At 31.4% G+C, this 16379-nt stretch overlaps 1 protein-coding gene across 3 annotated transcripts in view; it reads right to left on the reverse strand.

The window, feature by feature from the left end:
- Positions 1 to 16379, reverse strand: part of LOC143241070 (prolyl 3-hydroxylase 1-like) — a 60237-nt gene that overhangs the window by 12111 nt on the left and 31747 nt on the right. For all 3 annotated transcript variants that reach the window (XM_076484587.1, XM_076484570.1, XM_076484580.1), the window contains exons 4-10: positions 15001 to 15126; positions 13219 to 13355; positions 11100 to 11195; positions 9919 to 10167; positions 9305 to 9400; positions 6247 to 6397; positions 738 to 852 (exon numbers count right to left, since the gene is read on the reverse strand). In XM_076484587.1, coding sequence (XP_076340702.1) covers positions 738 to 852; positions 6247 to 6397; positions 9305 to 9400; positions 9919 to 10167; positions 11100 to 11195; positions 13219 to 13355; positions 15001 to 15126 — 970 coding nt within the window. The remainder of the gene's footprint in view (positions 1 to 737; positions 853 to 6246; positions 6398 to 9304; positions 9401 to 9918; positions 10168 to 11099; positions 11196 to 13218; positions 13356 to 15000; positions 15127 to 16379) is intronic.

Consider the following 16379-nt stretch of genomic DNA (forward strand, 5'->3'; position numbering starts at 1 on the left):
TAGAATGACTACAAATGACTACTCAAAAACACAGATGTTTACACTAGATAGCTTAAGTCTCATAGCATTATACATTTATATATATTTATTATATTGACCCTCCATTCATGCCTGGCTAACATTACAGTAGTTGCATTGATGTGGTGCATATGCACTCATGTTACAGTATCCAGTAACATAATTGGCCATTACATTCCTCATGTAAGTGAAGAATGAAATGGGTAATCATGCCATTTCATACAAAGATGAGCTTGTGAAGTCACCAGATATCAATTCTATGAAGATGTGCTTTGAACATAATAATCTAGTCTTACAATGAAGCATTTTGCAATGGAAATTACACTGGGGTGTTATTCTCAAGTTGTAAATATAAAATAAAGCATGACCAGATAGGGTGACATGACTAATAAAATTACAAGGCACTAAACTCCAAAATCATTTTCATATAATGTTCTCAACCTCTGTATATCTGAAAAAATGATAAAACTTAACAATTTTGTAATAAAAATGCCATAATGAGAGATATAACAAAACAGCTAAATTTGGTAGCTAGATTGTTTTGACCAAATTTATAGTTAGAATAAAACTTCCATAATAAGCCTCTACAATAACATTATCTTAAGGAAAACTTTATAAAGATATTCAAGAATAGCTGAAAAAAAAAAATTAAAATTTCCCATTTTCCCAAAACTACTTTTAATAAAGTGCTGACAACAGCCAATAGTCACATTATTAACCTGTAGTCTCTCCAGGTATAGGCAGGCCTTTCTTTAAGACAACGTCCATCAGTCAATAAAACACAATTATCAGCATGAACTGGATGACTTAAGTCCTTTCGCTTCTCAGGGGAATCTGAAAAATAACAATACATTTAATTAATTTTGTATACTGATTTTGTTGTAAATCTTTCATATTCAAAACAAATGAAATTAAGAAACAATGCACATATTAAAACACGTGGACAGTAAAAGAAACACAAACATTAGGCATGAGAAATACCAAATGTATTGAAATTAAATATAACTTAAAAGTAGATTTACCTTAACCTGATGTAGATGATAATTTCTTTCAAGAGATGAGAAAAGGTTTTAACTTGGGGTTGATATTAATTTCTAATAATAAACACATCATAAACATTAAATGATTGGCAATTACATAAACATGTGAGAGGATGTAAGTATTATTGGTAGTACATTTCCAATTTAAGAATATGCTAACTTCCAAATCATGGTTACCTTTCTTCACACTACAGCTAGAATTCTGCATTTATAAGGTGAAGGGGCCAGTAATGGTAATTATTCAAAATGCATTTTTACAGATCGTAGGTGTGCCAACAGAAGTTTAACACTCTAATGGGAAAACTATGCTATATCCAAAACAGAAATACTCTTCCCCTAGAACCTAAATTGTACCAATAGGGTGGATTTTCATGTGATTTATCATCATTGTAGGAATTATAGAATCTTGATTCCTAAATCTCATGTTGGTGGCTGTGGCATCTGAGCCACAATTATGCATTTATATTAGGTTGTCCAAAAATAAATGTTGTTTTTGAACTGCAAAGTTTGGAAAAGTATAAACCAGTGTTGTAAAATATGCTTTAATCAAAGTAAGCACCTTTTGCTTCAACACACTTTTTGGCAATGTGTAATAATGCTGTTTATGCCCTGCTGTCTAAATCAGAGTTTCTATGATCAATGAACTCATGAAAGCTTTTTCTGCAGCTTCCTAATTTTGAAAGCATTTGTTGTTCAAAAAGTTGTTAAAGTACTTGAAAAAATGAAAATCTGTAGGGGAAAGGTCTGGGAAATAAGGTGGATGAGGCAGAACCTCGATTTCAAATATTTGTTCAATATTTGGAGAGTCATCCTTGACAAGTGGGAATGAGTACTGTCATGAAGAATAATAGGGCCTCTTTGATTGACCAGAGCTGGTTGTTTCTTGTGCAACTTTCAATGCATTTTGGCCAATTCTTGACAATATTTGTCCACTGTGATTGTTTCCCCTGGCTTCAAAAAGTTGTAGTGAGTTATGCTAGCGGCAGTCCACCTACACTCACAACGATCTTTCTTTGGTGAAACTTGGGCTTTGGAGCTGTTTTGTGATTGAGCCATTGTGCAGATCATTTCTGACTGTCGTACAGAATCCACTTCTCATCACAGGTCAATATCTGTTCAAGAAATGGATCATTTCAGTTCTGCATGAGCTGACTGAAGATCAACAAAATTGGTAATATGAGATCTGTGCTATGTTGCTATTGCCAACCTCCTGAGTGCAATTGGAAATGCTTGATTTGCTTGTGCCTAGCTTTTCTTCCAGCTCATGTACTGTTGTGCAAGGGTTTGTCTGAACTGCTTCCCTTAATGTATTTTCATCTGAGGATGACTTCCTTCCATGGCCTTTGCGATTTTCAAGACCTTCATCTCCATGTTGAAACCAGTGGAACCAACTTTGAACAGTACATTCAGTAACAGATACATGGCTGATTGCCTGGTTGATGTTCTGTGTAGGTTCTGTAGCTTTTCATCCAGGTTTCAAATTGTAAAGGAAAATTAAATAAAAGTCCTTCTTATCCATGCTGCCTTGGGGGTTGAGAAACTTACTCTGAGTAGAAATGAAACAGCAGACAATTAAGATACCTTGTAAGCAACAAATATTAGATTAAACCAACCAACCAATGCTAAGTTACTTAATATTCAGCTTATAAATGCCATTGTGAGAATTCAGACATTTATTTCTGGACCATTTAATATTTGCGAGTGGATTCCCTCCTGTAGCTGTAGTGATGTGTTGTAAGCCAATAGTATCATGACAAGAAAGTGGACAAACCCTCTCCTCAACCTGAGAAAACAGAACTCATCCAGTATGGAATTATGAACAGTCATTGTCACTACCCAGCTGTGTGGGAAAGATAAATTCCATTTGCTCTTGGAATTATTGGGAGGATGTGGAACAACCTGTGCTCAACAAAGGGCCCAGAATGTTTTCACCTTGATTTTATAATTACAAGAAAATAATTAACCCTCTTCCATGAACAATGTACTTAACTAACGTTGATCAAATGAACGTCCATACTCAACTTGACCAGATAAGTATAGCTTTAAGATTGAACCAGAATTATGAGCAGGCTTCCATACAGACTGGTTCTTCCCCTATCAACATCTGGGAAAAAACATCCAGGGCCCTTGGTTAAAGGATCCCCAACTTTGCCCTTTTCTCAAAGACTAGAAGAATGTCATTTGACACTGTGAGCATGGAAAGGCTCCCTAGCTCTACTAGTAAGAAATGAGGGGGTTAATATGCTTTGGAAAGTCTCATGGAGCAGTAGTCTGGAAACACAGAAATAAATGAACTAAGCAACCTAAATGTTTAAAAGCAAACTGACCCCCATTAATTTAATCTAATGATTGGCAGGGATATGCAGAAACCCTTTAGAGAAGGTCCATATACTAATCTGTGCAAAGTCCTTCAGCGGTGAATTCAACCAGGCCAGTACGGACAGTACGGAAAAAAAAGTGTCAAAGCTGTAAAGACATGAGTTGCAGAAAACTTTTCACCTCCAAAGAAAGTGCAGAATAAGTGATAAGAATTAATTTTTATACCAACCTCAACAAAGTAACTGAGGAAAAGTCCCAGAAAACTGAAGGATCCCAGAGAATAAAAAGTCATTGACTAGCACTTTTAAAGGCATTAGTATGGACAACATAACACTTCAAGATCCTCGCTGGACTTAACAACAATCAGGATCCAACTGTTAATAGAAGTGAAAAATAACAGTCAGATAAATTAATGAAAATGATTTATCTCCTAACCTAGCTACCAATGTCTTAGAGAAAAATAACCAGTCTGAGAAGGCAGGAAGAACAATAAAGTGTCCAGTGCACAAATAGGTAAAACAATCTCAGTGGCATTTGTAAGTCAGCAGCAAAGAAAAGTAAAATTTCAAGCAAAGGTGATATATGATGCATGAGGCTAAAGTTTTAAATTATGTTGAGAAAGAGTATGTAATGTAAACTTAACATACAAATTAGGTAACTGAAATGGTCACTTGAAACGAAGGATCCAAAATGATGTGAGGAGGCCAGAGAGTACTAGGGATTCAAGTAATTTGTGTCTCAATTATCTAAAGGTAGCTAATAAAGCCACCTTATACAGGGCAATTGTGGAAGATGCAAAACTATTGTCAAAGGGCTGGACAAAATACAGGTTATAGTTGACACTTCTGATCAAAGTCGGTGCCAGAAGAAACCAGCCATCCATGGAATGGTTAGTGTGTGCACCATACCAAGGAAAGGGAGGTGATGAGAAAATATTTGTATGATTTTTCATAACACATATGGTGACACGCTGGTCTGAAGGGCAGAGCTATAAACTGCATCACCTGACCCTTGTGGACAAATCACAGATAGTAACAGCATGCCACCACTATGAAAACATGTGGATAGGAGTTGGTAATATAGAACATGGCATCCACAATCCTAGTAAAAAATCCAACATACAGTGAGGAATGACTCCCTTTTGAATCTTGGAGAAACTGGAAACTGACAGAGATGACAAAGATTGAGGACTGAATGCCAGTCTCTTGTCTTCTTGGGTACAACAAACAGATGAGAATAAAACCTCTAAAGAATTAGCACAAGTCTCTATCCCCAAGACAAGTATCTACAGGAGGCAGAAACACTGCAGGCTGAGTAAATAATGGTAGTGAAGGTGCAAACTGAATGAATAATCCTGACTAGTGGATCTGTGGTTAAGGTTTTCCACATGCCCAGAAATTGTTGGAGCCAAGCCCCCCACAAACATATAGCAGTCACTGTCACTGCTGATGGTATTCTGACTGAGTGGAGGAGCCTCTTGGATATGGAAAGAATTTATTATTGGTACTAAAGAAGTGAGGGGCAGATTTTGGGGATTGGGATCCTAAAATAAGGGTGGAACTATGACCACCTGTAGGATATAGAGGAAATTGAGATGCCAATAAAAACAAAGATGAATGCAGAAACTGACAAGTGGGTCAATGTGCATGCTAACTCATCATCAAATTGACATGGTGATCTTGAGAGTCTCTCAACAAATGTTGGAAGGATTACAAATATATTGGCATTGTATACAGAGTAAGACAAGTCCATGAAAGTTGTGATCTATTCAGGTTGATCACCAAATATGTTCTAGAACCCCAACTTTCTAGGTTTATTTTTTTGAAAGTCTGAGTATGCATCCACCTGGCACTGATGTTGTAGTCCCAACAACAGGGGCAGACAAGGTATAGCTGTCTCTTCATGCAACTGAGTAGAAAACCTTCCTGCATGAAATGCAACATCAGTGAAGGGAGTGAGAACTATGTATTCGATCTCAGACCTTTCAGCCATCAAGGAAGATGCATCCTTAAAAGCAACCAAAAATAAACTAATTCTAATATATGTATCCATCTCACTATGAATAAGGTCACTGATGGTCTCAATGGAGAGTACACCCCCCCTCTCGTTGAGCAACACTAGGTATCAGAGGTAGGTGGGATATGACCGATTTCTTCTGCTTCTGTGCTAAACATAGTCCAGGAATTTATGCTGTATACCAGTTTGTGAAACAAACTGAAGAAATTTTTATTATTTATTTTATTTTTCATGAAAACCAACTATGTAACATGAAGAACACTCAAAGTACCCCCAATAGTTGTAGTACAGAGAAACCCTTCAGTGAATGCTTTGGCAAGAAAAAATGATAACATTATTTGAATGAGGTGCTTATGAACAGTACCAGCATAGAGGGTGTGTACTGAGGTAGGTGGAGAGGTCATATAAAATATATCACTGAGAACAATTAAGAAGGGAATAAAAGACTGGAGCAAGTGAGAAAAATTCAGACCAGTTATTAGATAAGCAAAGAAAGGAAATCCTAGCAGTCAAGTAATTGCTGTAGTGTGATTAGAGGTATGTTTTGGTATAAAATTTTTACTTATATTACAATTAAAATACAGTTATACCTGTACACCTTGGCCATTCCTCAAGATATGGGCCTTTATTTTTTTCACTTCTGTTTGTAATTTAATAGTCTACATTTCGAAATTACCATTATTATGATAGACCACTGTAATTTGTCATTTACATAACACCTTATACTGGAGTTTTTGTAGTAATATAAAATCTAATAATACAATCTTTATTAATTTTTTTATTTTTATACACTTTGTATTATTATTTACATAAAGTAAACAAATCTACTGACAACTTTTAGTAGCTCTCTCACCTGGTACTGGCCGACGACATACTAAATGTGTATAAGCAAAGTAGAGCCTAGACTCTAGCTTAAAATACATCTCAACAAAACTCCGTGCCTTTTCACTAACATTCAGGAGTAGAATCACTGTCTCAGCATCAAGTTCTCCATTATTAGCAAGCTACAATAAATACAAATTATATTTATTCTCTGTTTGAACTGAAATCCTGAGTGTAATTATCTGTGATACATAAAATAAGAGAAAAATAAATCTAATAATTTTATGAATGGTACAATTTAGCAAACATACACACAGCAGTAAAAGATCTTGATAAAAATACATTAAGCTTATACAGTTTTGTAGCCTCTAACACCTTTAGGCTAAAATATAAATTATATTTGTTTCTCCACACCAGCCTGATTGACATTATCATTATCTAGTTTTTGTTGACTTTTATCATTATTATTTTAAGAGATTCCACATTATAACTTATATAGTTTATACTTCAGGCTTTACCATGTAGTTTTTCTACTTTTGCTGACATAAATAATGAAGAGTCAGAAAGTTTTAAAATAGATTAATATGGTTTCTTAAAAATTGGAATGTGAGGATGCCAATTATTTCACCATAATAGTCCAATCAGTCTATGGTATTTTCAGTAAAACGTAAGTCCAGTTGCAATAAAAATAAATCCTGGTACATTTTATCCAAATTAAGTCCTTTACAATATATATATAAAGTTTTAAGAAGTTCAATTACTGGAACATGCCAATTCTATCACAATTTGTAATGATACAGAGTTTTACCAAATATAAGATTGAATCTGTGACCAAGACAGTACAATTAATGAGCATGATGATTGATTGATTATCAAATTCCATTTATCATTCAGCTTTACTATTGGTTGCAAATCACTGAATTTTATAAATGTATGGTTCTTAATAATTTTGTTCATTCTTATTAATTTTAATATGCTAGTTTCAATAAAGACTGCACATTGCAAATGTAAGTAATAAAATGACACCGAGTTAAAGCTGGTATATTAAAGTTTGTAGGTGTAATTATTGAGTTTAAAAAACTGATACAAAAAATAGAAATATATAACAGTTTAAAATTAAAACCTGAATCAAGCCATAGAAAAGAAAATTCAATTTAAAAATCTTTGCAACACTATATAATTAATTAATTAATTCTCAGTTCATGACAATGAAATAGGTTTACTAGTTTAATACTTTCTCAAATTATTTTATGGCCAGTTTTGATATTACTTCACTGTTTACTAACATTTTACTCAAAGAATCTATCACCATCTGTTTCAAAATATTCTTCAAAAATAACTCAAACAGTTGATGATTAAATTTTCAACTACTTAAATGACTATATATCATTTTAGTTTAAACAACTGTTTGTTTAACCACATAGTCAGCATTGTTATGGTGCCAACTCTTAACACCATCACCTGTCTTGATAAGTAATCATGTCTGGACAAATGCTCTCATGAATCCAAACTGGTTCAATATTAAAAAAGTATGCAGTACTTTTGTATTATTTGGTTTGTTTGTTTTATTTATTTTGAATTTTCGCACAAAGCTACTCGAGGGCTATCTGTGCTAGCTGTCCCTAATTTAGCAGTGTAATACTAGAGGGAAGGCAGCTAGTCATCACCACCCACTGCCAACTCTTGGGCTACTCTTTTACTAATGAATAGTGGGATTGACCATCACATTATAACGCCCACATGGCTGGGAGGGCAAGCATGTTTGGTGCGACTCAGATGTGAACCCACGACCCTCAGATTACGAGTCGCACGCACGCCTTAACGAGCTTGGCCATGCTGGGCCATGTATTATTTGGTTCCTAAGATTATGTACTCATTATGTAATATTTAAATTCACAACATCCCTCAACAAAATTTACATGTAAAACTGAAAACAACTTTAGTAAGCCCTTTTCAGTATTTAAAAAAACACTATAACCCCAACAATTTTTCCACCTCCACACACTACAAAAAAACTTTCTGGCCTGTACAAATAATTTGACCAATTTAATCCATCCAGCTGTAAGTGACATCTTTTCACCTGCCTACTAACAAGTTTCTTATTTATTTCTCTGCAATGAAATAAGATTCACACAACATTATTTATATATTATTTATGACAAAATGGATACTGGGACAATTTCTTGAATTTGTCACTAGTACATTCTTTTACTTAAAAAAATTAATCTTGGTGTATCTTTATGATCAAACATATTACTGTCTTTAAATGTCCTGTATATTTAACTTTTTCTCACTTAGTAAATAAAACATAGTTAATCAAAATCAATTCATTAAGGTTCTACCTAAGTACTATACCCAATTAAACCTAAGAGTTATCTCTACATATTTATGTGAAATCAAACCATTTTTAAATTTAATTTCAGTTTGTTCATGAATTGTTTACTTGTATATATGTGAAAATTGCGAGGCTACCTGTGTTGGCAAAACTGAATGCTATTTAGCTCTATCTACTCACAAACAGACAGGAATTTCTCAAAACTAATCACAAGCAAATTATTTTTTCTCTCTGTCTTAGCTATTGACACACACATACAGTTTAACCATTTTCAAGTTTTTAACATAGTGTGTGTGTGTGTTTTTCTTATAGCAAAGCCATAACAGGCCATCTGCTAAGGGGAATCAAAACCCTGATTTTATTGTTGTAAATGTGTTGACTTACCACAGACACAAAATTGCATATAAGAAAGATTTTTCTATGTAAATATAATCTCCTCAATTTAAATAACTGTTTCACTTCTATGAAATATCTGGCACAAATATTGTAATAATTCCCAATGTAAGGTTTGTTTATTACCTTAACGACAAAAAAATACAACAACATAAAATCGTAAAAATGGAAAAAAACATTAACAGACATTATTTAAAGATATTTTTCATCATTTCTGCAGTGTTAGTTTTGTGATTAAGTTAAAATGTTTGCTTCATGAATTGATTAAAAGCTTTATACTGAGACCTAAAACACCTTTCACGTTTACTACAGTACTTTAACTTTAATAATAAATATTTCTTAAAAAGTATGCCAACCTTACCACAGCAGCCCTTCCTACAGTTAATCCTTCAAACATTTCAAATTCAGTATGTGGTGATTGTTTTCCATTATAGCCATCACCATTTACAGCTCCATCCTGTTCCAAAATACAAAAATCCTTGCCAATTTTACCAAAATTAATTTTTTTAACTTTTAATATAAACTAGAGATGTTTCTTCAAAAATAACTACAAGATATACATAAGTTACTGCTTATAATGAGACATATACGAATGATAAATTATTAATTTTTTTACATTTTTACTCTTGTTCCAGTCTTATTCAAACTTGTCCAAATAAGCCTTATTTATCTGAAAAGAAAATGTATACATTTAAATGTTTACAAATATATAATCCCATTTTTATAGAGCAAAAATTCATTAGCATATATTTTTTCTAGTATTAAGTCAATACTCGAAACACCAGAGTTATTACACATGATCAAGGATGTAATTAATTTGTTATTGATTAGGAAACTTGATATATAATATAGTTTGTATTTATCATTCGTATATCATCACTCAAACAACTGATCAATAAAAATGTAACAGTACATGTTCAACTTTTTCTTTTTTTTGCAAATCATCCCAAAACCAAAGGTTATCATAATACTTACATTGGCAAGACTGACCAACTTTTCACACTGTTCATTTGTCAATAGTCCATCAGCAGCAAATCTTAGTGTTCCATTAAGATCTTTCTCTTGTAAAATCACATGGATTTTATTTGACTCTGTCCAAAACTGTATCTCCTCTGCTGTTCTTTTATGATGTTCTTTTTTTATTCCCGTAGGACCTGTATTGGTATTATTACTGTCAGCCTGCATGCTTTCCAAGGGGTTCTGGATTTCATCCCTAGATTCATTCTTCATGTATGTTAGAAAACAAGATATATATATATATATTCAAGACTGGCAGTTTACACACACATGTAACTGCAGATGTTATTACTGATGAATGGTGATTCCAACTTTATCACACGACTAATATACTGTAATATGTTTGGGCAATATTTAAATATCTTTCATTTATTTCTCAGTCTGTGATTACTGAGACTAAACTGCTGACTGCTATAAATCCATAAGTGATGTAAAAACTTAATTCCTGAACTACATATCAGACAAATTTTGAAAATTACACAGATACCCTGCTTCTTCTAGTCTGACCAAGATCCTCTGATATAAAAACTTTACTTTTCCATCATTCTTCTTAAACTACAAGCTAATCACAAAACTATCTGACAAGATACAATCCGTATTAACTTACTAGAGTCTTTGGTACAGCCAGTGATATAATCACTGTATAATAAGGTTTAGCAGTTAAAAAACAATAACTACATAACAATGGGTGTTGATAAATATGCTTAGCAAAATGTCTTTATATTCTTCACTCATCATAACACATTAATCACATGTAGATAATGATATTAAATAAAGTATCATGATAAAAGGCACAGTTTTAACATTTTATAATAGAAAACTTCATACCCAATACAATGTAGTATCTTTCATACACTGTTATTTTAATTAGCTAAGACTTAGTTATAGACATATGTTGCAGAGGACACACAGTGCAAAGTATATATTGAAACACTTGCTGAGACACTGTCTGATGGTCTACCTACATTAGTAACAGCTTTATTCTCCTGAAAATTCACTTCATCCTTATTCACTATATACAGAAAATTTAGTATTTTAATCCTTTTTGAATGGCATAAAAAAGTAGCTTTTAATGAAGATTGTTTAAATATAAATAAGATTTTTACATCCCTATTGCCTTACTATATCTGCACACTTACTTGAAATCTGTCTCCATCTTCAAATACAAACTCATTTTCAATAAACTGAAGTAAACTACTTTCTCTCTCTTGTTCTTCATAAATATTCACAGTTTCCTAAATTATTAATTAATTATTTCCAAATAGTTAAACATTTTGAAGAATAATTTTGAAACATAAATGTCAGATAAACCACACAACAAATCCTCAAACTATTTCAATAGAAATTACTATATTATTTATTATACTTGCATGACAATATTTTTTAACTTCTGTAGAGGTAGAATACACTCAAACATGATAAACAACGTATTTCCACAGCAATACGAGTCCTACTTCCAAAGTCACCTCTGAAACCTAGGGTACATTTTATAATCTCACATTATAGTTTGTACCCTGAGATCTTTTAATTAGTGCAGCATTTTTTGTTTAATTTATTTTTGTTTTGGTTTGTTTTTTAAGTTATAATAAACTAATATAATTAGTAAGAGGTTTGAATTTGTTGTTTTTAACACAATCCTTCCTTGTGATTTTGCTTATTTAATTTCATTAAAATGTATTAATTTTCACTAAAATACACATATATAGGTATTTAAAAACTATACTCATTTTTATATGTAAGTTAATCCATCTTCATAGTTTTCCATTTAGTGAACAATGAACAACACTTAAAGGTAAGTTAAAACATAGACTCATTTCTGTTTAAATATTCAAATACTGATTGTTTGAATCACATAGTAACAATTTCTAAAACAAAATAAAAATACTGTTTTTGGCAACAGACTGATAGAAGGAATGGAACCTAATTACAAATCAAACTTATTCAATCAGTTTTACCTAACTTACAATGTGTGAAAAAAACAAAAGTTATTTAAATTAATATAAAACTGGAGTAATTGGTATGAAATATACAAATAACAAAGGATTAAGTGATGAAACAAATATAACTCTTAATTTCCAATGTACATCTTGAAGCAAGTTTCATTCTTCTTTTACTCATATTATAAAAATGGCAAAACTATGGGAAAAAAAAGACTTAGTAACCAAAAAGTAAAACTGAAACATTAGTTTAATGTGGTCCTATGCATGAATTTTGTGATTTACATACAAGACCAAGAATGATGTTTCTATGGTATTATTTTCTGAGCTCATTTTTGTCTGTTCCTTTTTTTCATACTTATTAATATATATTTTAAGCATTTTACACATGTATTGTGATATGTGTATGCAGTTTTAATGTATACATTATATTACAAATCTCTAACTTATAGAAACGTACAATGCAATACCCTTAGCCTGTTAAGAAAGTTATAAATCTTTAAGCAAATTATACTTATGAAGAAATATGACCCAACAGGAAAACAAGTTTTTATAATTACAAATTTATCTAACTTCAAGGACTTACTTCCCAAGAACAAGCAGTTGTTTATTATCTGCTGCCTTGCTTTGCAAATATTTTGTCATATTCACTTGAATGAAAAAACAACAACGTGCAAGTAAAAAACATGAGTGTCAGAAAAAAACTTGTTTAATAAAGAAAAAACAAATATGTAAAATTAATCGTGTATTTACTTCACTGTATCATTTTAATCCTACATACTGAAGTTCATTTAAAATTTATGAATAACTCATACATAAAATACTTATCCTGATCCTAACTTGCAGCTAACAAGAAAAATCACACACTGCTTGATCTTAACTCTGAGTTTATCCAAACCATTATGCAGAATTAATACACAATGTTAAACTAGACTTAGAAAGATAAAAGTAATTTAAACTGGGGAAAGGGTAGATTATAAAGTCAGAAAATGATTTTAAAAAGTAGAATTTATAAAGGAAGGAGGGTTGAACATTTCAGAAACTGGGTATGTACATACATTTACAATTTAATTGTAATTCATATACATTTCATTGTACAACATGATCACAAGAAATAAGTACATACACATTAACCAAATTCAGAGTTAGTGACACAATTAATTTGATGGGATTGAGGATCAATGTATGGTTTGCATCATAGATAACCTTATTACACACACTATGTATACATCTGTATACTGCTCTTAAATGTCTCACTTCAGGTATAAAATGAAAATCACATCTTTGAGTTTCCTTTATTATTATTGATGCATTAACACACCTGTCTTGGTCTAAACCACTCATTTTGAACCTCATTCAACCTTGAATAAAACAGTTTGTTTTCCATCATTACAGGATCTCCAGATTTAAGCAAGAGATAGGAAGCTACAGCCTCACAAGCTTTCTGTGTCTCTCCAACTGAAAGATTTAAAAATATTAGAGAGCAATTGTCAATAATTATTATTTATAAATCTGTGGAAAATACAAATGTTAAATAGCTATTGTTAAAAAATGAATCAAATATTGTAAATTTAGTTTCATATGAGTTAAAACTATAGAAAATCTTTTAAAATTACACGAAAATATAAAATATTTTAAAATACATACTAATCTGATCTATCTCATACAGGCCTGAGAAAGATACATATTAATATTAGCTTATCACACTGGCTTGACAAAGATACAGATGTGATCTGTATCACACTGGCCTAAAAGAGATAAAAATTAGTCTGATTTGTATCACAATGGCCTGACAAAAGTACTCATTAATCTGAGTTTCAGTACATCACATGTGTAATTTGTGGTTCATGTTCATTAACACCTGACAAACAGGTCAATTTTTCTAAACTCCAGTAAGTATATTCAAAATTAATAGTATTGTAAGTTATCTTTCAAATGTTTTTTTTTCTTTTTCATTTAGCTGTTAACTACAGAGTGCATGAAATTAAATTTGAAAAAGTGACTAATATCTAGAGATGGGTTGATTAGCTACAAATACAAAAAAGGATCAATGTTAATGTCAGAGTGAAGTATCAAATTAGAGGAAGTAATCAGTGGGTGCTTCAGAGATTTATCACATCTATTTATTACTTAGTGAGTTACATGTTTGTTTATATATCAAAGCTAAGGAGCAAAGTAAGGTCCATGTCTCACAGTTTCTATTGAAATATTGTATTTTAAGTTAAATTATGCAAATAAATATAAGCCTATGTTAAATGTTTTGTTAATGAGTTTAGGCATGTAATTGTGCATAACCGAGTATATCCTTGGCATTATTCTCACCAAATAATCCATCAATACCCATAGAACTTGTGACAATAGGTATTCTGTGGTGAAGTACATCAAAGTGAGAAATAATCAAGAAAAATACAGTAATATGTATGTAGACATTGCCATTTTAGAGAATCAGCTTTATGTATATAATTTGTTATCTTAACTGAAAAAACAAGCTGAAACAAAAACAAATTAAACAAAAATCACTGCATTAACTGGAAAGATCCCAGCGTACAAGCTACAGAGTAGGATTATACCCTGGGATCTTTTCAGTTAATGCAGTTTTTTTTTTGTTTAATTTGTTTTTGTTTTGACTTATTTTTTGAGTTAAAATAATAAATTATATCAGTCAGAGGTTTGGAGTTGCTGCTTTTAATGGAGTTCTTCCTTATTATTTTACTATTTTACTTCACTATATATGGTAGGCAAGATAACATATGTAATAAAATCTGAAATACGTTTGTATCACTGTAATAACAATTTCATATAAAAACAAAATCTGGAAGTATTTTATTTGTTATGTACATTATTTGTTAAATGAAATGCAACTAGAATTCTTTATTCTCATTTTAAAGGATGACTTAAATATGAGCAGCTAGAAACAGTATGGTATTTTTACATATTCAGAAAATATAAAACTTACTTGCCACTTCTGACAATCTGAATAGATAATTCTCATTCACAATGAATAACAAAAATATTTCTAATTATTAAATTATAAACATTTAAGTTTAAAATACATCCTTCAAACTGGAGTTCAGATTTAATATTCTTTAATTAATACACTTACTATGATAGTATGCAAACTGTAAGTAATGGTAGTGGCTAGGTAAAAAATCTTCATTCTTTTCTCCATAAATAACACTCAGTTTATCTGGACAGTCCACCTTACAACGCAAAGAAGATGTAAAAAAGTCTGAAACAAACAAAATTAAGTTTAGTATTACCCAGACACTGTTCTGGAACAACACCAAATCTGTAAGGTTAACCTGACCACTTACTTTAACTTACTTGAGTATCAGATATCATTTACAACTACATATATTATTTCTGATTTCCTTCAAATTCTATGCTAACTTTTCTTACATTATCTTTAGGCTCTTACAAACTGGTAACTCTTAGTGACCTTCTGGCAAGTTTAGCTGTTGGAAACAGACTTACTTTAATGAGATTATTTTGATATGCTATAAAGGAGGTAAAACTTGATCAGAAGCATGAGAGATCATACATACAACAGAGGCTGTGCTATTTTTCCATTGGATTTGGACGTTCAGTCAGAACTTTCCACATACTAAATAAGACAAGCTTATGTCAGTTTCTGTAATTTATGGTAACTCACAGAATTAAATTAAATCAATTACATATTTATTTTAGTTATTTATGGATTTAAGTTATAATACCAAAATTCTTAAATAGTATTTACCTACACTAGCCAACTGTGATTAGCAGGGTACATGAAATTTTACATTTGACAATTCTCCTTTCGGTGTTTAGTGCTTTTGCTATGCAGGCTTAACCTTTTCATATGTTCTAGGGTTATGGGGCAGATACAACTGCTAACAGTAATGTAGTTACCAAACTGATAACTTTCAACACAGTCACCACTCCATAGTTTGTCTGTTACTCAAAAGTAGAAGTAATTTTAATTCTTATTGTAGATTTTTGACAATCCTTCTAAAAGAAATTATTATATGAAACTAAAGCCCTTCACAAACTCTAATATTATAAAAAGATAACCTAACAATATTATTGTATTATTTTTATTTCTTAACATTCAAAAGAGTCTCATCCTTCTATGCATGTTGCTAAAAGAATTTCAAACTGAATTTAGTTATTCACAAGTAAAACTTGATATGATGACTACTTAAATAATAAAAACAATGCTTGCTCACTCTTGGATCCTAAATCATTGAAACATTTATTTTGCTTTAAATTGAAGTAGAATGACAGAAGCTTTTGTACACTATTCTTACCTTACTCTATTGAAATATTAAGTAAGTTATGCAATAAATCTAAAAGTCAATTAAACATAGATAATTTACCTTCCTTATCAAGTTTTTACTGCATATGTAAAACATTTGTGCATTTCCATGATAATTACAATAAATATGTAACCATTAATATTAAAATATAGTTATTGATTTAGAGCAATAATCTAATAGCTTTCTT

The sequence above is a fragment of the Tachypleus tridentatus genome, chromosome 2 (assembly GCF_004210375.1).
Source record: "Tachypleus tridentatus isolate NWPU-2018 chromosome 2, ASM421037v1, whole genome shotgun sequence".
In the NCBI taxonomy this organism is placed as follows: Eukaryota; Metazoa; Arthropoda; class Merostomata; order Xiphosura; family Limulidae; genus Tachypleus; species Tachypleus tridentatus.